Source organism: Poeciliopsis prolifica, unplaced genomic scaffold (assembly GCF_027474105.1).
Source record: "Poeciliopsis prolifica strain line A6 unplaced genomic scaffold, Auburn_PproV2 SCAFFOLD173, whole genome shotgun sequence".
NCBI classification, from domain to species: domain Eukaryota; kingdom Metazoa; phylum Chordata; class Actinopteri; order Cyprinodontiformes; family Poeciliidae; genus Poeciliopsis; species Poeciliopsis prolifica.
Window position 1 is genome coordinate 31768 of NW_026562548.1, and position 27509 is coordinate 59276.

General features: G+C 38.5%; 1 protein-coding gene across 1 annotated transcript; it reads right to left on the reverse strand.

Annotated features, from left to right (window-relative positions):
* Positions 1 to 350: 350 nt before the first annotated feature.
* On the reverse strand, positions 351 to 26851 carry LOC129356473 (polypeptide N-acetylgalactosaminyltransferase 14-like; the record flags this gene model as incomplete). Its single annotated transcript, XM_055026067.1, has 3 exons — positions 26799 to 26851; positions 26107 to 26688; positions 351 to 520 (listed from the first exon to the last, which is right to left on the reverse strand). Coding segments are annotated over exons 2-3 (320 nt in total), but the record flags the coding sequence as incomplete, so codon positions are not given.
* Positions 26852 to 27509: the final 658 nt, after the last annotated feature.

Below are 27509 nucleotides of genomic sequence, written 5' to 3' on the forward strand. Positions count from 1 at the left end.
TCAAGTTTTGTTTTGGTGGAGAATAATTAGAAACTTGAGTTGTGTTTGGATGTGTGTGTACCTGTGATGCAGAAACCGGTGTTTGTTTATGCCTGCAGGCTGCTGGAGTTCAGCTCCTCTGTGTGCTGATAAGCTCTCATCTTATGCATTGCAGGCCTGACAGACTCATACATCAAACTGTGCAGTTTGGTGGTAATAAAAATATCTGTTCTGAGGTCACATTATCAGAAAACAGTTCAGAAAATCTGCTTCAGCACTCACTCCATCTGAGGTTTTACACCTGGACTTTTTCTGCTTATCCTGTGTGTATATGAGGAGGGACACTGCTGATAAAGCTGAGGGTCGTGTACCTGTAGTGGCGCGTGTCTCTCAGTGCTCGGTCGCTGGGGATGCGTTCGCTCTCTCTCTGGTTGAAGGCGTACAACGTGTACGGATCGTCGCCGGGCTTCCAGCGCCGAGCGTTCAGGTAACTCCGCTCATCAAAGCCCTCCAACATGTCCTCCCACTCCGCATCGGAAATCTGGAAAACAGTCAGCAGGTCAGAGGAAGAACGGATATCAGCATCAGTCCTGGTGGATCTCTTCTCAGGACATTGGTTTAATGATCTGCAGCAGAAAGAAAACACAGTTTGTTTTATATAATTGCATCTAGTCATTCACAAAGTAGATTCTTTAGTTTTCCATCCTCTCTGTGTTTTAAGACTAACTGCTGCACTTTGTCTCTCTGCAGTGTTTGAGTTCAGCCAAAGATTAGAGACACTTTTCCTCAAAGTGGCAGGATTATGTTTGCATGTCTCCACCTATTATTTGTAACAGAGGTACAGTGGTCGCCATTAGAGATCGTAAATCAATTAAATGGTTTTATTGTGCAACATCAGTTTTTTATTTTTTGATCGTATTTGCACGTATCGTTAGGTTAAACTATGCTGCATATGGATGCAGCTTTATTGATTTCAGATTTTGTAAATCACTTTGGTCATCAAAAGTTGTCCAAAAAGAAAGAGTTAAACTTCGACTTGGGTTTATATTAGATTACAAATCTCTTATTTATAATTCAGAGAGGAAAGCAAACGGCCGTAACAGATTTATGGAAAACAGTTTAAACAAAATAATCAAATCCAGATGAAAGCCACGTTGTTGCAGTACATATTTGCAGACTATGTTATCTTTACCACCCATAGATTCAATTAATTAACACTGCACTCGCCCTGAGTAACACTGAATAATTAAACTAGAAAATAAAACAATATTTGTGCAATTTAAAAGGAAGGAAAAGTGTTATTTGGCTGAAATAAGAAGTATTAAGTCTAGAGTGACATTTTCTTTGTATCACTCATCATCACAGTGGATGGAAAATGTGAGATTTAGTCATAAATGTCAGATTCTGAGAGTCAGATAGTGAGTACAGTATTGGTCCATCTGCTGTTGTTCACATTTAAAAGCATGTGAAGCTTTTAGAGGTCATTTCACTAGAGGAAGATTCAGGACGCTCTTTACTGTTTAACAAGATGAATGCAGGACTTTAGGTTTCCATCCTCTCTGTGTTTTAAGACTAACTGCTGCACTTTGTCTCTCTGCAGTGTTTGGGTTCTGCCTAAACAGAAGCTGTGCACAGAATATTCAGTCATCGTTTTCCAATCACATCAAGGTACAAATATGAATTTGGCACATTAACGATTAGGTAGAAATCAGAGTCAAAACGTGATTAAATGTTTGTTTAAATGAGGCCACAAGTTTCAGATATGCTGAGAGACTTTAAAAACATTCATCTGAATAAGGAGTTTGGGTTCAAATTTCTAGCAAGGAAACTTTAAAATATCAAAAATTGAACAAAATAATCATTTTGTTGCAAGTAAGCTAATGATAAATCAGTAAAACTTCCTTTCAGCCTCATTTATCAACAAAGTCTGACATCAGTCCCTTAAATAAGATGAGAGTTTAAAATATTGTAATGTTTTCTTTTAGCCTTCACTCAAAAACCAGGACGGTTTTTACTAGAATTTGCTTTAGAATCAAATGTATTGATTAACCAAAATGGAGAACCACACAATAATCAAACATGAAGCGTTTAAATACTAATACAGCAGCTCTAAAACTCTCATTAAAACCAGTGATCTAAGTTAATTTTCCTGATGTAAAAACCTTTCCAAACAGTGCGAAGCGTCTTCAGACAGCAGCCAATCCATCAAGTTTACTGAAATGTCATCTTTCAAATTCCTGCTGAGATTAACTCTTAACTGCTCTGCAATCACAACATCAGAAAGTAAAGCCTGTGAGCTTCAATTACTTACAGAACAGTTATTTATTGCATTGTAATAACTTTTCCCCCCTCAGGTGACAGAATATCTTTGAACACAATGATATTATTTTCAGCAGTGCCACAAAACAAAACAGTAATTTTTCAAGGCGAAGTGTGTGATGATTCTCAGAGTTCAGATGAGACTGAGTTAGAGCCTGCAAGGCTTGAAATCATCCTGAAAACCTGCACACTGCTACACTTTGGAAAACAGACCTTGGTAATGAAAAACATATGCAGGGTGTAGTTAATAGGCTGGAGCCTGCTTTTAAAATGCTAATCAGGGAAGCTACACTCCAGTTTTAGCAACAGTAGAGTCACTGATTCTGCAGAAGTGCCAGGGAGTTTTTCTTCCTCTTAGAAGAAAATGCAGAAATGAAATGAATCCAGTTCGTCTCCGAACAGCCGGCTCTGAAAACACAAGGTGGCATTAATTAGAAAGCAGAGCTTCAGCTGGACTTTCTCTGCTCTGACTGGAGTGTGTGTGGTTTCAAATATAATCTACAGGATGCTATAGAAATGTGTTTGCATGCAGGACAGGGTGTGTGTTGCTCAGCTGTGTCTTTGCCTGCCTTGATGAGGAGGAAGTGTGTGTTTCGGTGTGTTTTTGTGTAATGCATAAGAGAGAAAAGATGTTTCTTTGAGGGTGAGACATATAAAAAATGTGTTCTCTCCTGCACTTTCCGGATCATAAACATAACACAGGAGCTCCAGCTAAATCCCCTGGAGGCCGTATTTCTCCCCAACGATTACACACTCTGGCATATAAAGGAGATGAATGGGCACACACACACACACACACACACACACACACACACACACACACACACACACACACACACACACACACACACACACACACTCACGCATACACAGAGAGACACAGGGTCAGAGCCGCGATGGTGTGTGTAACAGAACAACATTTACGGTGAAACAGCTGTCTGGATGGAGGGATGCAGCAAACGACTTCTTTATTTTACTATAGTCCTGCTCCTGCTTTCCCTCCATCTTCTCATTATTCAGCCGTACGACTTGCTGATGCGACACATTGTCTAAATGGGGCCATTAGAGGCTGCAAGTCGGAGGCCGTGTGTGTGAAAGTGAAAGTGTTATTCCGTGTTGGCGCTTCTTCCCCTGGTGGCTGTAACAACAAAGCATGAAGAACGAGACGAAGAGGGAGGACAGGAAGAGGAAGACATGGGACGAGACAGCTAATGAGGAAGAGGAGCGGTGACAGAGGGTGACGAAGGAGCCACATGGTGGGGGGTGCAGCGCCTTCCAATCCTGGGCTTCTTCTGCTGATGTGTTTCGGGTTATAGTTTCCTCCTTTCCACTTTTCTCCGTCTGCGATGGAGAAACTCAAAGTCCCTCCATGATTTGTGCAGAATGACGAGAAAAAACCAGACTTTGAGGTCTAATGCAAGTGCAATGTGAGAACAAAACATTCTTCATACCTCTGCTCATCTGAAGTTATTAGTTTGATCTGGCAATTTGATTTGTCAGATAAAAAAAGGCTAAGATTGTATAGATTATGTATACACTGGAGTGTTTGGATCAATGCATATCAATGTAAAAAACTGACCTCCATAGTATAGAAATGTCTAGTTAAAGTTCTCATATTTACGAGACAAACATCTCTGGTGTCAAAGCCGCAAATCTGTCAGAAAAACAGCAAACATGAATATTAAAACTAGGATATTAACTCATATTTACAGTCAGAAATTTGCAACAAAAACTGCCAGAAGTTCCTGAGGTTTAAGTGGTAAATGTAGAAGATATTTTCAGAGTGTGGATCTGAGTTCCTGGATCAGAACATGTTGCAGGTTTTGATCCTTTTGATCCAAACATGCTGGTCACAGAGACGTTTTTATGATCATGTTAGACTTTAGTAATGTCAGAGAATATTTCAGCTCTCATATCATAAACGTCACACTTTAATCATGGAAATTATTCATTTTCTTTTTGCAATTTAACAGCTTTTCCACATCAGAAATATAAAAAACACATTTTTCCTCGTGAAATTAATCGACTTTTTTAGTAGGAATTTTCTCCAGAACAAAAACAATGTTTAGAAAACAGATGAAAAATACTAAAATAAAGAATTAAATAAAAATTAATAAAACTCTATGACAGAATAAAAGCAGCATGCACAGTGAAGACAAAAAAGATAAGTTTAATGTTGAAAGGAAAGTTGAAGTCTTCATGGGAGAAACCACCTAACAGACTGACAGAGACAGATTGGAAGATGAAGAGGATTAATGGGAAGCAGAAAGGATTAAATAAACGGGAGAAACAAACAGAAAAGATAAAGAAACTGCAAAGAGAAAAACTGGATCACAGAAAACCTGTAAAGGAAGAAGAAAGATGAGAGGTAAAAAGAAACCAATAACGGCTATGATGGAGAATTAATTAAACTGAATCCACAAGAGGATTAGGTAACAGGAACAAACAAAATGAAAGAGAAGAGCAAAAACAACTGAAAGAGACTGAAAACGTGGACAAAGAAAGAAACAGAGAAAGAGTTAAAACCAAGGAAGAGGAGGAAGGAAAAGACGGAAAAACAAGAAGAAAGAACGATTAAGCTTCTCTCTGTTTAACACACACCTGCGGCCGCCTCACCACTGCATGATTTGTTTGTGTCTTGTCTCGCTAGGAGCTCAGGAGGAGCTGCGTTCAAGGTCCAATCCTATTTACAAGACACAGACACACACACAGCTTGTCTCCTTAATGCGCCGTGGCATCCTCTCAATGCCTCTCACGGCCGCTAACATGAACACAGACATTCAATTAACAGACCTGAGGCACCGACCGCCGGACAAACGTTCTGGGCCTGTGCAAGCAAGTGTGTGTGTGTGTGTGTGTGTGTGTGTGTGTGTGTGTGTGTGTGTGTGTGTGTGTGTGTGTGTGTGTGTGTGTGTGTGTGTGTGTGTGTGTGTGTGTGTGTGTTTTACCACCAAGGGAGCCCATTAATTCATCCAGACGAGACGGACTGATACATTTAAAATTATAATGAGAAAGTTGAATCCTGCACACCCACACACACAGCCAGGTGTCACGGTCAATGCATACGCTCTGACAGCTCACAGTGGAGAGAGACAGCGGGGAGGAAGACACAGAGAGGATGCAGAACATAGAGAAACCGGCACACTAACACGGGAAGTCAGTGGATTCCTATCTGCTACTCCCAAACATTTCAGTAAGGAGGAATCTGTAAGGTTGCATCTCTGGGTGGCTCACATTCAAGAGCAGGTTTCTGACACGGAAAACGCTCCAGAATATTCCAGTTTCAGCAAATGCTGTATTCACTATTCCTACAACTTGTTACTGAAGCAGTTATTTGTGAGTCGAAGGTGGATTTTTGAAAAGTGAAAGGTACATTACAGGTTCTCTGATCTACTGATTCATTAAAAACGGATTTCTTACAAATTGCTGCAGAAGTTGGGAGAAAATTCCACCTGATTTCATCAGATGAGGATTTATGGTGTTAAGACGGATTATTTATTTGAGTTAGTGCATTAGCAATGGGGGGAGGAAACCTAAATACGGGATCAGTAAACATGATGGATTTCAAAAATCCACAAACTGTTCTGCAGATGTAGAATAAGGTAGTAAATCAGTACAAAGATGAAAAACCTTTGTAAGTCAAACTGGATTATTCAGTGGAAAACATCTGCTTGACATGCAAATGTTGCTTTCAAATGTTGAAAATAGACTTTTTATTGAGTCCTGATGAGAACAGCTGTCAGTCTGAGTCCCACATTAAAATTTCAGCCCATTTCAACAACCTTACACTACTAATAATGACACAAAATATCTTAAAATGTGGTGGCATGTAGAAATCTGAGCAGAGCAGGAAATGCAGCATAAAAGCAGCAACAGCTCGAAAATGATTGTCAGAAAAGTGAGCGTTGTTAAATCTGCCACGCTCCGAAGGTTTCATGGTTCCAATTTGAACGTTGTGTTTCAGTTTACTGGTTTTTAACATCATACCCTATGATATGTGTGTGTTAATCTTACCTTGTTTCAGTTTTTATTTTATCAGTAAGTACAAGGCTTTCTGGATTAAGTGAAGCATTCTTGATTTTTGTGCAGCATTTACTGACTGTAGCGAGGATGGAGAAGGAGCCGGAGAACAGGAAGACATGCAGCAAAGACCTTCAGCTATGGAGCTGAACCTTCTCTACCAAGTGACATCCATCTGGTTTCACTTTCAAACAGAAAATGAGATTCACGTCTGAGACGTGGATCAAGGTCACGGCGATCCCAATCCTCACACCTCCACCCTGATGGCCTTCATAACGTTGTTCCTGCTGAGGGGTTTCACCGCTTGTGATGTTTCGAATTAAAAGCTGGAAATATGGCAGAGCTCACCATGCAAGCTGCGTCTGACGTAAAAGAAAATCAGTTTTCAAATGTTAGGCATTAAAATAATGCCTAACATTAAAACATTTTGGTCTGTATTCAGCAAGTCAGAACAAACCAAATTTAAACAGCTAAATTTCTTTGGAGGAAGAAACACCAATAATGTAGATTTAAAATATATCACTTGTTGTAAATGTGCTGTCATCTTTAGCAAAACAGCAACCAGTGTCATCATTTTGGATGTTGCAGTTACAAGACAGAGGCGCTGGTCGGTAATGTAACTCACACCGTCAATTCTAAGATTTTTGCAAGCTGCTCTTCCCTCTCACCTTACAGAACCGTCAAAAGTGAGTTAAAACTGTTATTCCAGCCTCTGGGAGCTGAAATGTAATTAACACGGCCAGGGGAAACGGGATAAAATAGAAACTTCTTGTGGACACGGTCAGCAGGGTTTCGACTGCCATTATGAGTCTCTTGTTGCTAGAATTGAATAAAAAGGGGACAGAAGATACACCAAGTTACATTTCATAGACATTTCTGTTCTTAATGGTATGTGGTTATAGATTTAGCGAGTCTCCTTTAGAATGACGAGCTGCTTTCCGTTGTCCTCCTGTCGGCATCAGCCGTCTTGTATTTTCAGTGAGACTCTGCGTCACAGCTTGTCACAGCGATTCAAGTGCAAAAGGCAAAGAGCTGAGGAATTAAAGAGGAAGGGCGACCGCTACTAATGAGAAAATTTTCCTTTGAAGACGTGTTTGTGCTTGCTTGTGTGTGGAAGGAGAAGAATTATAGCTCATTGTGCACAATGTGGAACAACCAAATGAAACAGAGCCAGGCACTTTTAATGGAATAAAAATCAGAAAAAAAATCTATTTCTGTAGAATTTCTTCATCACGTTAAAATCGGCGCCAGATGATGGATTACCTATTGCATCCCAGGCACAAGTCCTGTGTGTCTGTGTCTTTATTATCTCCTGTTTGGCTGCACAACATGAACACACAAACACACATGTGTCATCCCCTCTATTATATTGTGATGAATCACCTTTGTAATGACTGTAATAAAGCATCAAAACAAGTCTTATTTCCATTAGTTTGCTTCTGTTCCTCAAAGACAAATTAAAGTCAGAGAGATGGTGGTTATCAGGAGGAGGAGAAATTTCCTCTTAGTCATGCGCTCTGAAATAATCAGACCCTTTTTTTAAGGGCTTTTTAGGGAAAAACCCTTAAAAGAAGCAAATATATCATCATAGATGATTTGAACAAATCAATTTTTTTGCAAAGAAAAAGAAAAACTAAGATATAGCCATTTTAAAATCAAAATGTAGCTTTAGCTCTGTTTTAAAAAAATAATATCATGACACATGGGATCGCTTTAGCAAAGGTTTTCATCCACATGAATCCGCACAAATACTGAGCCTCACTTTAAACATTTAAAAACGTAACAATCTGCCCTCAAACAAGCCACGTTTACAGTAAATCAACAGCTTTTCCATTTCCTGTGGTATATTGTTCAAAAACCAAAAATATTCCAACCTACAATTAGTTTTTGGTTGTTAGAAAGATGCATCATAAACATTTAAAGCAGGATTTTTTTTCTTCCAGTGAATAAATGTTTTCAAATAAAATGTAGATTTTTTGTGTGTGTGAAATCAAGCCACTGCCATCGGGGATTCATTCATTTTCATTTGTTTGGTTTGGCAGTAAATGTACGAGCAAGAAGCTATTAAGGGTTTTATTTCTGTATAGTTTCATGGATTTACTTTTCTGTAACAATATTTTAAAGCCATTTTGACCACAAGAAAGAAAATATTTAAAGGATATTTTGTATAAAAATGGCAAACAAACAAAATCATGCTGAGATGCTAAATATATTTTGAGGCTTTAGTTGTGCGAAATACAAGAGCAACAAGAAAAATGCTCTGCAGAAATGAGGCAAACACATGAATATGGATTTCTAGCAGCGGATTAAGCACTATGTGGCAAAGCTGGAAGTGAAATCCTTAATTCAAAGACCGCACAGAGATAAGCATCCAGAAGACAGATTATACAGGCTGAAGAAACAAACAAAAGAAAACAGAGATGGGTGGGATTAGTCACACTGGGGTCAGATGCTGTACAAAACATCAGAGTTAGACGAACTCACAGCACGACGCGACGAATTCACCCTGATTTCCTTCCTAAACCTGCTCTCTGGAGCTTGCCAATTAATTTCCTTGTTGTTTTATGACAATCTTGTTATCCCAGAAAACAGCAAACTGCTGTGTAAGATAACGTTAGATCTTCAGATCAGTGTCAGAGCGGCGCCATCGCGCTTTGTAGTTCACTGAAGAGACGCAGCAAAGATCCACCGGTGATGCGTTTAATCAGGCAGGGAGAAGCAGAACCAACAAAAGTTTATTTTACAGGGAAACTGTGACTGAAAAACTCTGTTGCTGTTGTTGTGATTAATATGACTACAAAAAAACACCACCGGATAAATTTATTGATAAGAATCCAAGACGACCTGAATGGATTAAAATCAAAAACTCATCTCTTTTACAGCTATTTAATAAAGATTAACACAACATCAAAACAAATTCATGTGATGCTAAAACCAAAGTTAAGCTGAAACAGAAGTCATGATAAACTGGCTCAGATTCAATTTTACCAAATTCTGTCGTTGCATTTTATGCTGACATGCGATTTATGATAAACTTGTCATTTATGAGACAGTTTCTAGCTTCCATTTCAGACATTTTGTGGCTTTTTGCTGTTGTGGTTTTTACATTTTACTGACCCTTCGTGGCCACCATGGACTTGGCATGTAAAAATAATTACATTCCTCAGTCTTATGAGTTCCAAGTGAAAAATATGCTTGTTTTATATTTTAATTTTTTTTAATATTTTTTCGACCCTAAGCCATTGTGATCCAAGCCTCTGAAAGAAGCAATTTGTTCTTCATCAAGTTTCATCTGGATTATAGAAAAAGCCTGAAGAATTTTCCTACAATCTTATTCTAAATTTTACTCTTTTTTTTCAGTGAAAATAATTGTTGCCAACATTCAGACTTTATGGAAGGTAGAGATATGGATCTAGTCATCAACCATTTGCTCTTTTACATTCCTGCAAACCAGGCATGCAAACAGTCTCAGCTCTTTGGAACCACTAAGTCACATAAAACTGGGCCTGTTTGCAGTATTTAAGGGAAATGCCACACTTTTTGGTGAGATGCATACATGCAAACCAATTCCATATAAACAGATTTAATGCATGGTAAAATATTTCACTCAAGTCCTTCAAGTGAACGTGTAGTTTATCTAAATTTTGTGCAGGAAACTGAGGTTTACCTCTACAGCTTAGTGTAGGAGTATTTGGGTGGTTTTGTTTGTTTTTGGCTCGTTTCCATTTTCCCTCAGCTCTGGGTTGAGTTAAGGGAAAAAAATACAGTTTCCTCCTAAATTGCAGCCTGTTTCTCGCCATGCTGGGTTTTTTTCCTTTCACAAACAGAGATTGCAGATATCTGTTGTTTGCTGGAACACTAGTAATTATTTACAGCTCAGTCTAGAAGAGAGGCGTTTCACTCATTCCTTTATATTATTCTAGGAAAATGCTTTAACACAAATTTACAGGTAAAATTATTCCTGGTTAGAGATTAAAAAAAAAATCACTTGTTTGGCTTTGAAAGCTTTTTTTATTTATATTTTAAAACCTCATCTGCAATATAAACCCTGCACTCCAATAAAAAACAATTAAACTGACTCTCCACTTTGTCTCCTCATTACCGAATCATTGCATCATTATTAGCATTTTAGCTCTTGTTCTAACATTTGTGCAGCTGCAGGTAAATAAGAGGAGGATCGGGTTGCTGTTTGGGAACAAGGGGCAGATGATGGATGTAAATATCTATTTTCATCCATCATTGTCATTGTTTTTAAGCCACTGATGCATTTATTTCAGCTCTGCTGTCAGTTAGAATGTGTGCTATTATTTTCTCCTATATTGTTGTGTGCAGGGACATGATGCTCAAGTTGCTCAGGGAAACTTAAAGCGGAAAGTCACACTAATTTGACGGGAAGACGATGTTTCTGATCTAAAAACAGAAATCAAAGCCTTGGTTGCATCAGCAACATGAAATGCAGCATTTTGTTCCCCTTTTATGTTTCTCATCCTGCCATTTGTATCTATTCTTCCATTTAAACTCTTTTCTTCCACCCACATTCATGTTTCTGCTCTTGATCTCTCCCCATCTCTTCTTCTTCTGCTCTGTTATTTTATGCAGCCAGACATCCTTGCTTATTTTCTTGCCCTCTCTCCTTTGTCTTCATTTATTTTTCACCTCTTGGTTCTTTCTGCTCTCCTCCCAGGGTGAAGTGGCTGCTGTTTGTTTGAAGTCAGGGCTTATTGAGCTCAGGTCTGGGGAGAGTACCCCAACATCAATACTACTACACAAAGACAAACACCACCTCATCCATTTTCTCTCTCATCTTCTTTCTTCAACGCCGTTTCACCCAGCAGAAACCAGGAGAACACGCTCCGACGTTCTCAAGCGTCTCTGTCATCAATTTAAGGCTGAGTATAGATCGCTCCCTGAAGCAGCAGCTTGTTTGGTTTCTACATTATTTTCTGGTTCACCACACACACACACACACACACACACACACACACACACACACACACACACCCACACACACACACACACACACACACACACACACACACACACACACACACACACACACACACATGCACACGCATTCATCCAAATATCTGAGCACAGACCTTCAGCCTGAGAGTAACAGCATTTTGATTACGGAGGAACTTCTTTCTCATATCAGGTTCTGATCTGTAAAATGTTCACACTGCCCTTTCCAAACAGAATCAATCATTCTGATCATTAAAAACCTCATTATTATCGCCTTTAGTTTTAAGTGAAATCTGTCTGTTCTCTTTTTCAGCCTTTAGTTTAGAGTTTTAATCACCGATCAGGAGAGGAGGGACAGCAAGGGAAAGATATAAATCATTCTGATTAATTATTGCTCTGATTAAACCAACCATTATGATTATTAAAAAGTCGCCAGGACTGTAATACCTGACTTTATCTTCTAGAAAAGAGCAAACACACCCTTTACAATAACTTCATCTCTAAAAGCAGAACCAAATTCACAGCAGTGAAATAAATCACCAGACAAAATGTTGATGAAAATGTGAAGATCAAGATTAAGATCTTTACATCTAAATGTAAAAGAGTTTTTTTCTGTTAGAAGCTGATAAACTGCATGAATGGAAAACATATATCCAATGCTGAAGTTTTCTATTAACTCTGCAGCTTTTTAGTAGCATCTACAAAATAAATTCAAAGACTTCATTAGATTTTGCTCTCTATTGGATGAGAAAATGAGTAAATATATCATATTTTTAGCTTCTTATCAATTTTACAAACAAACCAAAACAACCAGAAGCAGCCTATTGCTACAAAAGATCAGGTTCAGTCACAAGATAAAGAATAGAAATGAGATTTCAGGAAGTAGATTCTTGCTTCAGGTTTTGTGCACTCTGCAGTCGACCTTTGACCTGGTTGTGTAGGCAGCAGAGCCGAGATGAGGTGGAGAGTCCCAACAGGGATAAACACAGGATCAAATTGCATATTCATGGTCCAGGAAAGTGCCAGACAGTAAAGCATCCAGCACAGCTCATATGAGAAGCAGAGCAGACGACATTCACAGATATCTGCGTTTAGAGGTTTTTTGTCTTTTATTTACAGAATATTTTCTGCATCCATGCAAGATTTTAAATCTCTTTTCAGTTCTGAAAAGACTAATTTTCTCTGCGTGGGTGTGTGTGTGTGCAGGTGTGTGTCTGCATGCATATTTATGAGATAACAGATGGGATGTGATTTAAAAGTTACCTTGTACAGACGCACGCTTTATCCTTCACACATGTATATAAAAAGCCTATGGAGAAAAAACTGCTAAAAATTAATAAACTACATGGAGATGTATTATTTAACCCTATATAGAGTGATGGTTGATTTATCAACATGTTTTCTGATAGATGTTGCATATTTTCGGACCAATCACAGCATTTTCTGCATGCTGCACATTTCTTCTTCAACTCCATTCAGTGAATGCAGAGAGGAGTGAGCAGCAGCTCCTATTAATCAGCACTTTGCACATGTGCAGAGTTGATCTTCTGGGTTTTTTGTCCCAGTGGAGTGTATGCACTATGTGAGCAAAAACATAGCACAAAACATCCTGTCGTTTTCTTTTCTCTGTGTGATTATTTCTCTTGTAAACACAGCCAAACATCACTGCACATCCATTGTCTTTATTTTCTGAGTGTGAGGATTTGAGTCAGGAGACGCTGTGGGTATAAAATAAGCCTCTTAAAAATGTTCATTTTAAACTAAACATGTGTTGCTCCCAAAACTTTCAATGTTTATCTGCTTATGTTCAAAGATGCTGACACGCCGTGCAATAAACATAAAGCACATGATTAAATATTGGCCTACAAGAATCATAAAAGATATACAGAGCTGGCAACATTTACTGCCACCCTGTGTAAGGATTATTAAAGCGCCTGAGAGTAAATTGATATTTTATTGCAGAGGCAGCATAGTCTGAATGTTTGAATTGTTTTTAATAAAGCCACTATTATTAGGAAACCTTTTTTAGAAAACCTGACAGCACTAAGGCTTCTCCTATAATATGGAACAACATCACGAAAAGCTCCAGCAGGATTTTGTTTTTGTTGAACCATTTGTGCAGATTTGGCCTCAAGGCCTCAAGGCGACTGATTGTCTTGGTCACCATATTTTTACGTTTAATGTCTAAAACTTTAAAGGCTGTAAAATGCCACAGGCCTTGGGAGAGAAAACCAACATATTTGCTGGCATCATTTTAAAAAATTAGGGTTTTCTATTGTTTGAGTCATAAACATCCACATCAAACATCTCGGCTAATGCTTCATCCAATGTGGTCTCAAAGGAGGTTTGGGGATAATGTTCAGCCAATCAGCTTCATTTCTTCCTCAATTTCCTCCATCTTCACTTAAAGCTTTGATCTGTAAGTTGTAAATCTTTTCTTTTGGAGAACGCTGACAGAAATCCAAAACTGCTGTTAAATACGAGCACAAACACTCGTTCCACGTCTTCCCTGTTAGTCCTGTGTCACTAAATCTTATCGGTTTCAAGGATTTGATTTCCGCGTTTCAGCCGAGGTTGCATTTACCAAACCAAAACCGATGAACACTTCTATAAATGTAGGAAGCTTTCTTTCTGTTCTGCCTGATAAAACTTCCTCCATCTATAACTCAGGAGACATTCCAGCCCCGCCACGTCTCTCTAATCCACAAACATCCAGGCTGCAGTCTTCAGAAACGCTTATCGAATCATAGCTGTTCGAAATTCCTCACCTGACTCTGAAAAACCTCCCTTCGCTGTGTGTGTATAGAAATGCTCAGAGTGGGTTTGTGTGAGATGAAGAGGGAGGTCAGCAAACACTGCAGAGCAGCTTGCAAGCAGGGCAATAATTAACCCTCAGCGAAAGGCATTAATAAAAAACTTCACAGAAGAGACAAAATACATTGTGTTTTTTTCCTCTCACCCCTTTTTCTTTCACACAGAAACACAAATCCACTCCCTCTCTGCCTCACCTTTAATCTTCATCAAGGCTTTTGCAAAGAGATATGATGATAAATGGCACCCAAATAAAAAAAGAAAACTAATAACAGTCTTTGAGTTGAAGAGACAAGAATGAAACTCATTAAAGGTTTTGACAGCAGGTGTGTGGAGGTTTCTGTCGGTGTGTGGAGCCGTGTTTATCTCTGTGTGGACAAATGGAGACAGAAATGATTCCAGAGGAGAGCTGAGGAATTGTTGGACATATCAGTCCTCCCTGAACCCTTCTGGTTATATTGCTTTCTTCACACTCTTGGCGAAGAGATTAACGGCTAATGGAGCGGATATATCTGCTATTAACTCCAGCAAGCACAACAATAACAACTATGACAACACTGACAGCTTGGAACGTGCTCTGCTTCAGATGACGGCTACAACAACGGCGCTACAAACATCAGAAATGTATCTGCTTCTTTTTCTTCTCTGCCTCGTGTCGGACTGGAAATAAAACCCTGAAAAGGGATTACTATCAGTCACAAAGCAAAAAAAACTAACTTTGGAGACTCTAACAACTCAAATCCTTCAGCTAGACTGTAATGCTAAATGGAATATTGTTTCTGCAATTTGGATTATTAATATGAGACTTTATACATCACAGGAGCCTCATTAGGATTTGAAATGCAAGCATAAATATTCAAATTACTGTATTTACTCCTACATATCTGCATTGGGGCATAATTAAGTTAATTGTTGCATTAACAGAATGATCTTGCAGCCTGGAGCTTTCAGTTCATCTTCACCAAAACAGTCTAAGAGGAAGTCAGGCGATTTTAATGGTCAGCTGATGAATCGGATCCTTTGCCAATTTGGTCTTGATGGAACAGAGTTTGTTTATTTATGTTATAGGCAAATATTCAGAGCAGTGTAAAAATGTAAAGGAGGTTGTGAAGGATAACTTGCACATTCCCATAAACCACTGCTGTGGGTCAACCAGCAGAGACCCAGGACTAGCCAGCAACCCAGCAACCATTTCTAAAGAGAATCGTAGTTTTCATTTTCTTTGCTGTTTGTGTCAGGTAAATTTAGAGAAATAAACATGTAATTGATGCCTTCATTTAGCCACCTGCAGAAAAAATAGGAACAATTTCTGACTGACATCAGACAAATTCAACCTTTGGTGCTTCTATCAGGAGAGACAGAAAGTGCTGGGTTTAAAAGTTGAGAGAGTTTGAGCTGAATTTCTGTGTATAAGTAGAGGTGGGTGACAGGCCTGTCACGATAAACAATAAATCAATTAATCTCACGATAAATTAAAACTATCAATCTTAGAGCCGTCGGCCGATTGTTGGTCCATTTTCAAAACCTGAAAGACACATTAGCTGACAGAAATCCTAGGTAAAATGGTTTGATCGAACCGTGTTGTGTCCAATATTGGGCACAAAATAATAACTCCAGTTAACTCATTTAAAACCAGGCATTAATCAAAGCTTTACTATAATCTACCTGCAATGCATGTGGCTAGTGTCAGTCCTGACTGAAGGAAATCATTGTAACCTATTTAGGTCACTTTAACAGAGAACAGCTGAAAAGTTACTGGGTTTATCAACTGCGGTAGAAATTTCACTCCAACTCCTCCCCTTGTTTATACTATATTTATATTTTCTTTGCACAAAATGTTGAAAAAACATTGATGTTGTTTCCAATGATCATCTCCGATGTCTTCAAACAATATTATCGTTTATCGCAATAATTTTTGAGACAATTAGTCACTCAGCAAAATCTGTTACTGTGACATCTCTAGTGGGTGATCATTATTTTAATTCTTCAGCCCTTCATGTACAGCGTAAGGGACAGAAAGTCAACGCTCTGTCTAGTGTCATGCACACAGAGAGTGGAGCAGCAGCAGAGCAGAAAACTCCTCACACACACTGCTGGTGTTTTACAGGAGCTCTCGTGTCTTTTTCTCTGCACACATTATCTGTTAAGTTAATGCTAAAAAAATGCAATTACACTGGAATGGAGCCGTTTTTGATTGTGGGCGTCAGAGTAGTTTGAATAAGTGGGAAGGATATGATTTGACATTTTAAAACAGCATTTGTATTTCCATACTTGTCAGATGTGTGTGGATCCCAATGGATGTCATTTCCTCTCACTGTCTACATACGACTGCTGTAACATCACAATATTTGAAATATTTCCTTCTGGACATATGGTCAAATTTTTATATTCATATATCCTCTTCCTGAAAGAGAAAAATAGTAATTCAGCTTTTTTTTTCTACTGTGACATGATGACTGAAATGTGTCCTTCACCAGAAAAAGGAATGAAGAAAGAAAATCGAGCTAACGCTTCAATAAACTAATGTCAACTCCACTCAGCACAATACAAGCCAAAAAATGATGAGTTTAAAATATTTATACTGCCAACCTCCACTGAAATGCACCAACATCTCACCTAAACACAACATCTGATGCAACAACACAGAGATTTGGCCCAGGATAAACCTGAGTCAAGACTTTTCAGATGGTTCAAGGTTTTGGATCAAAGGACGTGACATCTAAAACTGGAAAGAAGATTTAAAATCCAAAGCATCAGTCCCCTCCTTAATGCCCAATCCTAAAGTTGTGAATCCAGACTTTAATCCTATAATATTAATCAGAATGCTGCAGGGGCAAATTCATTAACGTCCTTCACATGTTTTCCTTGTTCTTTAAAAGGTGGGAGGATATTAGAAAGCAGGTCCTCCTAAAGATTAGGAGATGATGTGATTATGACAGAATCATTTTGTTGATCCTGTAAATGTTCTTTATATTGAACTGAATCAACATCTCAGTGGAAGAAGAAGAGCAGGATATTTATAAAAATGGAAAAACACTAAATAAATCATTGGAAGAAAACACTTTGTGACGTGAAAACCTTATTTCTCTGCAAACACACTTTGTAAACGGATGTTGACGTTTTAAGATAAGAATGTTCTGGAAAAAGAGAATATAGCCAGGATTACTCACCAAATACAACAACATCAGTCCTTCAAGGTCCAGCAACACAATCAGAATTTGATTCTTTAAACCGAGGAAGTCGGAAATTTTAGTAACGGCAAACTAATCCATATAAAAATTAAGACGGTACAAATATACTTTTCATTTTGAGTTGGTTAAGCTGCGCATGAACTACCAGCTGACCTTTGACTGACATTAATCAAAGCTTTGCAGTCGTAAACAACATCCTGCAGTGATGAGACAAAAAGCGATCGCTCTGTGGAAGATCATCTTAATTTGTGCAAACTGCACACAAAGACAGGCCTGCATGGTCACCCCACTGCTTAGTGATTTCTGACATGTTTTAAACAATAACCTGCCAAAAAATGCTGTGATTGCATTGATGAAAGCTTGGCTTGAAGCAGAAGAAGCTGGCTGTGACCGGCGCTGAATGGAGAAATGACACGTGGAGCACAAATGACTGGCGACAGAGAAAACAGCTTGTTCTCTGTCTGCTCGGAACCAGTTCATTTGCTCCCTGTCGACTCGCTGTTGTTCCTCGAGTTGGAGGTGATTCTGCTTCTTAGCTCTTTATCTCTTCTTAGCTCTTCTCCTCCCGCTCATATATTTCTAAACGATATCATTTTCCCTTCATACTTTTCAGGAATTAAACATTAAAAATGTGGTTTTATCCCTTTGTGTCACTTCTCTCGTTCTCTCTTACAATCCTATCCTGTCCAATTTCCTTTTTACTGAACTCCCTCTCTCTCTCCGACTTTCTGCACAAGTTGTCTTCACATTTTTGCTCCAAATGTCTCTGTTATCCTTCGTTCCAACTCTCTTTACCCTCCTTTTCCACTCCACTCTCTATAGAGTAGATTGATAGCTCAATCCTTCATACATCAAGGTGAGAATTACAATTTTCACACCAGCACACACAAATGTCAGCAGACAATTACCAAGCTATTCATGCAGCCTTTGCACGCACGCACACACACACACACACGCACGCACACCCATCCACACACAGACACACACACTCTACACTTTCCTCTATCAGACCATTTTGACATTTTACAAAGCCGCCCAGATTCAGCTGAAAATGATGTTTAAAGTGGGACATCAGAGGAGACAGGAACATAAAGCTGACCAGTTATCAGGAACCTTTCTTCAAACCACCAAGATTTCAACAAAGCAGACACATTTTAAATGCCACGCTGTTATTTAAACCAGACACGTACATCATACAATACTTTTTTTTACTAATGATTAAATCATAACAACTTCTGCAAGATTTGAGGCCTGCTTGGTTTAATGTAGGGCTCAAATGATTATTTGGATAAATTAGGATGAATTAATATTGAGGGTATTGTGAACCAATTTAGTAATCAATTGTTACAGCAGTAAACACATTAGAGGGGTAACTAAGCCAAAACTGTTCCAAAATATATGCAATATATTCTGCATTTAAGAAAAACCAAAAAAAACCTTCATCTGTAAATATGTTCAAGGCAGAAAGTCACCTGGTTCCAATTCTGTTTAAGAAATTTATTAGACATTTCTTTCTATGCAATTAATAATTAGTAAAGACTAGATGAGCTCTACACTGTACTGATGTTAAGTCAAGCATAAAGGGCTTTTTGATGTTAAAATTATTTTTAGCTGCAGATGCATCCTCTGCTACAAACGATCAAGCATAGATAAAGAAATTCTGTTGATGCATTTTAAGCTGTAAAAAGCTTATTTTTTTATTTGGACTTAGGATTTTATAATCAAGAAACAACTAAACCATTCCATCTCCCAAACAATGACAGACAAAATACTATAAATTTTTGGTTGCACTTATGCTACTTACACTTTTGCATAAAGCACTTTGAATCCCCATGTGTGTTAGCAGGGCTATGCTAGTAAATCTGCTTTACTACTTTTACTGCTCCACAGTTAGTTTGTTGGCAAAAAGTTGAAAAATTTGGGAACGACCAGCTAAAGTCAAGTTTTAAGACCAACATTTTCTAAAAATCACTTTGTTGTTAAAAATAAGTCGGATCAAATTGAGTTTCTGAAGCAGCGTTTAGAAAATCCTCCCTGAAAATAAAGTTTAAAGTTGATTCTTTCCAAGGTTGTATGTTACGGGTCGACAGATTCCTTGTTTATCCCTTCAGTTCTGGAGCTTTTAGTAGATTAGAATCAAATAGCACAAGATTTAAAAAATATAACCTTTAAAAAGTTCTGGTGGATGGTGAATCATTCTTTTAAAAGCAGCCACTATTCAGAAATACCAAAACAAATATTATACAAATAATATTTAATATTGAAATTAATTTGTACATGTTGATTTAGAGATACAGCACAGCTATAACCGAAACCAGGATTATTACTTTTTTCAGTCTGTATTTATCTGAGGATGTTGGAAACAAAGGCAAACACTGTGGACTCGGATAACTCTGCAGTCAAACATGTTTGATTGTGCCGCATCCTCAAAGTTAAAAAAATCCCAATTATAGCGATTCTTACAGTTGTTTCTTTTCTTTTTTTCTTTTTTTTTAAAGAATTGTTTGAATCCTTTATAAAGAATGAAGGAATGAGTCAGGCTAAAAATGCAAAACATCTTTTTCTTGGGTGTTTGTAGGAAGCACGCTCGCTGCTGCAGGAATGGCACAGTGATTGCAAATTGGCTGTCTGTGTAATATACAGACAGCCTGCTCATTTAGCTGAAACCTGCAGGAGCAAAACAAGAAATCAATGCAGTTCTGAAACACCTCACTTACTTATCTGTAATTTTCTCAATGTGCTCCTTTATAGCAGCCCAACGTTTAAGTGTCCATAGTGAGGAAGCATGGAGCCTTTGGGTTTAGCTGGAATATCAGACAACATAAACCTGAGACCATAAAATTACGATGGACTTTGATGAGGGAAATGATGCAATATTTCACATGCTACCAGACTTCCTGCACATTTTTATGTCATACTTTTCCAAACATAATTTTTTTTTCTGGCCCTTTTTTGAAGTAGAAGTACAAAGGTTATTATTTGAACAGTGACCAGCCTTTTGATGTGTATTGCAATATTAACATGAACAGAATCACAAACCAAATGAAGTGCTTTAATCCAATATTTACTAAGGCTTTATATTTCACCTGCCATCAATCAAAAATCACACATATGTATTTGGTCTCTTAATCAGACTTCAATAATTCTCAACGCTGACTTTATGTACAGTTTTATTTGCAGAGATGCTGAATCTCATTCTGGATGATGGGGAGATTATATGAAGGAAAGGGGAAAAAAGTCTGTAAAATATTCAGCAGCATCAAGGTCACAAGTCTTCCTGATATGTTTAGCTGATATATAGACATGCAGGTTAAACAGTGGGAAAGAAAAATTTTCTTCAAATATAGTCAATTTTTCTATTTAATGAAATCAGAATCAACCTTTTTCCTGTTCATCATATTGAACTATGTGGAAAAAACAAATTTGTTAAAAGTGAGAAAAAATACAAAATAATCTCAAGATGAAAGTGAAGAAGAAACATCCAGGAAAACTGAGTGACTCTCTCATATTTGCAATGGACAAACTATTATTTTTTTCTCCAAACTGTAATGTTTGGGTTCAGTAGAGGAGCCAAACTGATTCATCCTGAGAAGCTTTCAAACAACAGCAGGTTGTGATGAGACTTTCCCACAGATAAGGTCCTCAGTGGCAGAGGCCAGTTTAGTTAGCCGACCTGTGAGCCCCCTGCACTACGAGCTTCATATAAAACATTATTACCATTATTCCCACCCTGGGAGCCGGTTATGGCTCCTCTGAAAACTCATTTCCCTCTCTTCTTGTCCATGTGAATACCTCCTGATAGGGAGAGGGAAGGAGAAAGGAACAATAACCGCATTTCATATGGGGAAATGAATAATTTCAACTGCGAATGCGCCTCCAGTTTGTGTATGTGTGTAATTGTGTCATTTACTGTAGTGTAAGGGGGCATTGTGTTTGCGTCTTGTCCTATTGTGGAGCGGCTGGGCGTTGTGATACACAAGGCGAGCACAATGATTGGAGCATCGATCATGTTTTTTTTTTGAGGAACGACAGACAGAAACCTGTCAGAGGCGGACAACATCCTGTTTGCAGAGAGAATTTCAATGAGATCCAACATCTCAAAGTTCAACAGCTGTGATGGTTTCTGACTTAAAAGTGAAGAAACAAACGCAGAAAATGGGATGGAAAGTGTTTTACAGAAGATAATATATAAGGAATAAAACAGCTAAGGAGCTAAACTAGGCTAAGCCTGGAAAAGATGTGCAGGATTAAACGAGCGTATTAAAAATAAAACATGAACGAAAATGTGACTGAACTTCCTGGATTTGGACATTTTTTACTTTCTCAATTTACACTGTCAATAAATCTGATTTAAAATAGTAAAACCCTGTTTTGCAGTGATTCTTCACACACACAGTGTGACGTCACCTCTGCACCAATAATTAGTGACTTATAGTAGAAAAGCTAGATATAAATGTCTGTATCATTCACAGATGTATGTAAATACATCAGACAGTGTCTTTACATACATATGTAAATACTAAAAAAGTACTTTTCCTTTTTGATGATGGTTTTTTGTAAGTAGTAAAATTACAGGACAAAAGTAAACAAATCAGAGACTAAGTTTAACAGAAGTTAAATAAGTGTAGGCAGAAGATTTAACTTATTATGTCTAAACTCTAACAATCATATTAACATAAACAGCAGCAGACTTTTTCAATCAATACAAAAATAATGAAATAACTGTGCAGATCAAATCTCACAGAAACAGAAAACTTCAGTTTGTTTCCTAATTCTTCTTTGCACTTTTTGTATTTTTTATTATAAAGCTTTAATTTTTCATCACAGTTATTCAGCACAATTCCTCTTAGTATTGGTTTTCTATGCATTACCATTTTTGGCTCTATTAGGCAGAAGGATAGAAATGTATGCTGTTGAATATCTTTGGTTTTATATGAATTGCAAATTGTTTTGAACATTTTACTTCTGTTTGCTTGGGACAATTTTTGCTGAGTCAGGAAAAACTGAGTAAACAGCAACATCCTTGCTAACAAGCAAGGCCTGTGGATCGCCGGAGAAGAAGTCACGATGGGTGAGAATCATATAAATAACACACACACTCCTCCTGTGGGATTTATTTAAGGCCCACACACAAACACAGGGTCTAATGTTTATTCAGAGCCACAAACAAGGAGCAGACCGGCTGATTGTTTCTGACCTGCTGTGTGTTTATGCTCCTCTGCACCTTTCCAGCTGATAGTTACCCAACACTAACACTGCCTGCATTTACATATACGCTAATAATGTGATTAACATGTGATTAAGCCAATAAGAGCCTGTGTAAACAACTTCTAATTACATGCAAAACATGGAAATGAATTTAGCAGGAACAGAATTAGGAATTTTAATCCCGAAAGAAAAAACATTTCCACAAAGTTACATTTAAAAGTCTATTGATTCTGAAATTTTATGCTTTATTTCAACTTTATTTCAAGTAAAACTGAATTTATATATGTTCAAATGTCCAAAACATTTCTAGATGAGCTCAAAGGTCCAGAACTTCTAATGATGAGAAAATTCAGGTCAATAATTTTACGATTTTATGTCGATATAATTATTTGTTTGTGACTCTAAGCTGATCTCAATTCTGACAGTAAAGTATAACAAACTCTAATTATTTGAGAAAAAAAATTTATCTGATCAACAATTAAATTTTATGTAATTGTTGATCAGTCTGTTTTTATACAAAAAATTAACTTAACCTGCAACCAGATGAGAAATATCACAACAGCTGTTGGTAAAAGTTACACCCAAAAACAGCTGGTCAAAAATCAGCGATAGAACAGCTGCACCAGATGAAAATCAATGTTCTGGAATGGCCTAGCCAAAGTCCAGAACTTCATCTGACAGGAAGTCATTGAGCTTACTTTATTGAAGATATGCTCATTCTAGATGCTTCACTTTCATTTCCCTGAAAACAACTGAGTTGCATTAAAACTATTGACCACCAACGAAACAGTCAGTCCCAGAAACTTTCGGTTTTGGTCCGAAGTATCTCCAGCTTCAGTTTCTACATGTATTCAGATAAGCCATCACACACTGGATGAATCCCAATTAGCTCCTCTGATTCCTGTAACGGAAGCAGACTGTGTGCACAGTAATGATCGCAGGAAGCCACCTTTACCTGCTGACAAATCCGACAGCCTCACACTGGCTGTGAAATTCTCTGGGATTAAGTTGGCAAGTCTGAATCTGGCAAAGTAGCAGAGATGAGTTAAAGCACATGTGTCATCCATTCTCTTACACACACACACACACACACACACACACACACACACACACACACACACACACACACACACACACACACACACACACACACTCCTGCAGAAAGAGCAGAGATTCACTCATTAGCTCAGAGTTTGCAGAACGAGTCCACACAAGTTTTTTCCTCCCTTTTTTCTGTTCTTGTTGGGCCACTTGGTTTGCATTTGTTTCTATCAGTTTCATTTCACTTTAAGTTTATCCTGAGACTTTTGGAGGAATGTATTCAGGTCAACTTACAGCAACAGAAAATTCAGCTTCAACAGCTGAAAAACAAACCATCTGAAAACACGCTCTGTTCACACAAACCTTAAAATCAACACAAAACTGAGGTTTTCATTCTGAATATTAGCAAAACGTCATGATATTGGTGCAAGTTGTGATGACAAAATTACTTTGTAATACACTGCACACATTACATAAAGTTGATTCTTATTTATGAAGAGGAAGTTGAATGATTCAAACAGATAATGATCTCTTTTATGCTTCAGGCGTTCAGAATCAAAGTTCAGAGCTGTTCTCTTGTCAAGTAGAGACATAAAGCACATCAGGCAGAGCCACACAAATCACACAGTCAGGTTGTGGAGCTGTTTAAAAAGGGATGAAAATAACTTTAAACACTAAAACATGTTTATTTAAGCAGTAAATTATACATTTAAATCCACAGTCACCCAGTAAAGATCCTGATTCGTCACTTAGGAGGAAGAATTTCTCAACGTTGCATTTCATTCAATTCTAAAATATCAAGAAAATATTAAAGCATTGAAACGTGAAAGCATATTACAATTGCATTGTACAAATATTGATATATTTAGAGTAAAATGACACATTTTAATCTGAATGTTACTCTTAAAAATCTGTCAAATTTGTCGAATTGACCTTATAGAATTTCTGAAACAAGAAAAAGTCTCACACATCCAAATATCTAAATAAAGACGTTAGGAGATAATTCAGTGGCCATTAGATGAACCAGCTGGACTTTTATCTCCTTATATTTGTATACTGAACTAACAATCAGCACCATAACGGAGCCAAGCTCAGATGGATTTAATAATCCCTTTCCACTGCAGAACTGTGTGGAAAAAAAATTGGCTTCACAGTTTAAAGCTGCAGCTCAGCTCTTTACAACACAAGATATCAAAACAGATTTCCACCTCAAACAGTTCTCGCTTCATAGCTTCCTCTTCTCTGCATCCGATCATCACAGAAACATAAACAGAGCAGGTGTTCGCACACAAAATATGCCCAGACCTTTATGAAAGTTAGAAAAGCTGAGCTCAGGTGCAGCGACAAACACCTGAGGAACATAATATTTAAATGTTCGCAGAATGATGAAGAGAAAATGCTATAAAAAAAACACGCAGCTGTGCCGCGTTCCTCTTTAAAAGTTCACACTTTACCACAGACAAAGATGGCTGAAACCCAGCAAATGAAGGAGCTCGATACGCAGCATCCCTTCCACAAAAACATCAATGAAAACCTTCATCTCAGAGTGGCAGACAGTCATTAAATTCAAGCCAAACAGAACCGCCGGCCGTCTGGTTCTGATGGACACCTGATACTTTACGTCTCCAGACAAACAGAAACAAATCTTTAAAGCTTCAGTTTCAAGGAAACTAATCTTTAAATTTATACTTTTGTCTAACAGAGTCAGAAATTCAGACATAATGACGCTGCATTTATATCCTGTGCTCCAAATCTTCCTCCAGATTCCTAGAATCACTCCTGATAACTAAAATGTAGGATTTCTACACAAGTTGAGTTCTACACATTGCAGAATAAAGCAGATCCTACAGACACAAAGCCAGGTTGGAAATCAGTCCAGTTATCCTGAAAAGGTTTATAATAAACTTTAACAACAGAAATAACTCCCATGTTAGACAGTGAAACAAGTCAGTGAGCTGAAGAGTCTGAAAATGGAAATAAAGTGGTTTGCAAATCAGCAAAGACAAAAACTGTTTGTGTATTTCTGCTGGAAATTGAATTTTCTGAATTTCCATTTATGTACAAAATGTACATCTTAGGATGTAAAGCTGCTTAAAAAGTAAGAAAACGTTTAAACAGCCTGACTGGGAGCCATCTGAGAGAAAGTGGCACTTTGAAGGATGTTTGGTTACATCAAGCCCTTCAGTTTTATGTCACCAATTAATTTAAGCAGCACACATTAGAGTATTCATTTACTTTACTGAATGTGCAAAGCAATTTGCAGTTAAATCAAGTCCCTAGAAAAATAAAGCATAAAGTAACCAGGAAGTTTAACTTCTTTCAGACTCAACATATGAAGTCTATCATCTTATATTTCAAGTTTTCTTCTTCTAATAATCAAAGTAAATGTCTGATAAATCAGCCCTTTAATCTCTTTTCTTACTTTAAAATCTCAACACTAACAGAGTTGCGTTGTTATGATGTGTAAACGTCATGAAGCGAATAAAAACAAACTTATCAGTGCCGTCATTACCTTTCAGTATCAGTTTCAATCTGCTTAACCACAAAGTGACGTGTGTGTGTGTGTTTCCTTCACCTGGTTAGTGTCTGCGCCTCCGGCTGCTGCTCCAGCTCCGGCGCCGAGCTCCGGTAACTTCCTCCGACTCAGCACCAGCAGGTAAACCAGCGCTCCCAGCCACACCAGCACCGCCACGGTCACCGCCAGCCTCCGACAGAGACGCTTCATTTTCCGGTCAGGAGGAGCCGACGGCGCCCGCAGCTCGGGTTTTGTCAGAATCCCATTTTAGGAACCGGAATTTAAATACACAACAAATAAAAGAAGCGGATAAAAGCAGAGGAAGCTCCTCCAGCTGAGGCGACGCGAGCCCGTCCGGTCCGGTCCCGCTGGCTGTTCGGCACCGTGCGCGCGCGCGCGCTCCTTCACGCGCTCTCAACTCTCACCGGAGCTCGAGCGCTTCTGGAAGCGCCGTGGGTCCACGTGCGGGTGAGGTGGGTGCGCGGGGACGGAGCGCGTTTCTCTGAGGCAGAGCTGGACCTGGACCCTCCTGCAGGTCTGGACGGGATGGCGGAGCTCCACCTGCCGACACCCACCCAGCTGCTCCAGCGCTGGGCGACATGTGAATGTCTGCGGCTGCAGGAGAACCAGGTGTGCCGCTTGCTGTGGGACCGCAGAGCGCAACATTTCCTCACGTTGTATCACAATTTAATTGTATTTTATAAAAATTATGAGCGATAAATCAACAGAAAGCATAAATGTGAAAGATGTACCTGTGTTGGACATTGTTTTGCTATCCAGCACCCTGCAGCAGGGCCGGCCCAAGGTTCTGTGGGGCCTGGAGCAGAATTTGATTTGAACCCCCCCTGTTAGCATATAGGCAGTATGTGACTAGCATATATCCAAAAACTGTCACTATGCTGTGACAGTGAGACAGATGATCTGTGAAAAATATAAAGTTCCTCTGACTCCTCCCAGTGATTCCAGTGGAACCCAGTAAAAGCAATAAGAGCCAGGAGGAGGGTCTTAGCACTGTTTTTTAATGCTTGTGTACGTGCTGCTCACACACTCCTCATTGTTCTCTGCTGTGCTACAACTGGTTCACCGTAATAGAGGCTGTCATGAACGCTTTGGCTCGTTTCATTACCACTGATGATGGCGGATAAACCGTTTTTCTTGGTAAGTTGTTTCTCTATAGCACATTTAGCAGTGCACGCACAAGCTTGATTGACAACGCTAAGCCCCTCCTCCTGGCGCTGATTGGTCGGTTTTTCCAGAAGTTGTGTATTTTTTCAGAGGCTCAGGGAGGAAGCAGAGGAGCAAATAACTTCCGCAAAAAGATAAAAACAGAAGCAGAAACCCAAACTCTAGGACTTATTTATATGCATGAATCTATATTTTATGGAAGCATCATCAGTTTATCTTTCTCAGATGAGACACACATGCAGCACATCTGTGTAGTGACCAGTCAGCAGCGACTGTGA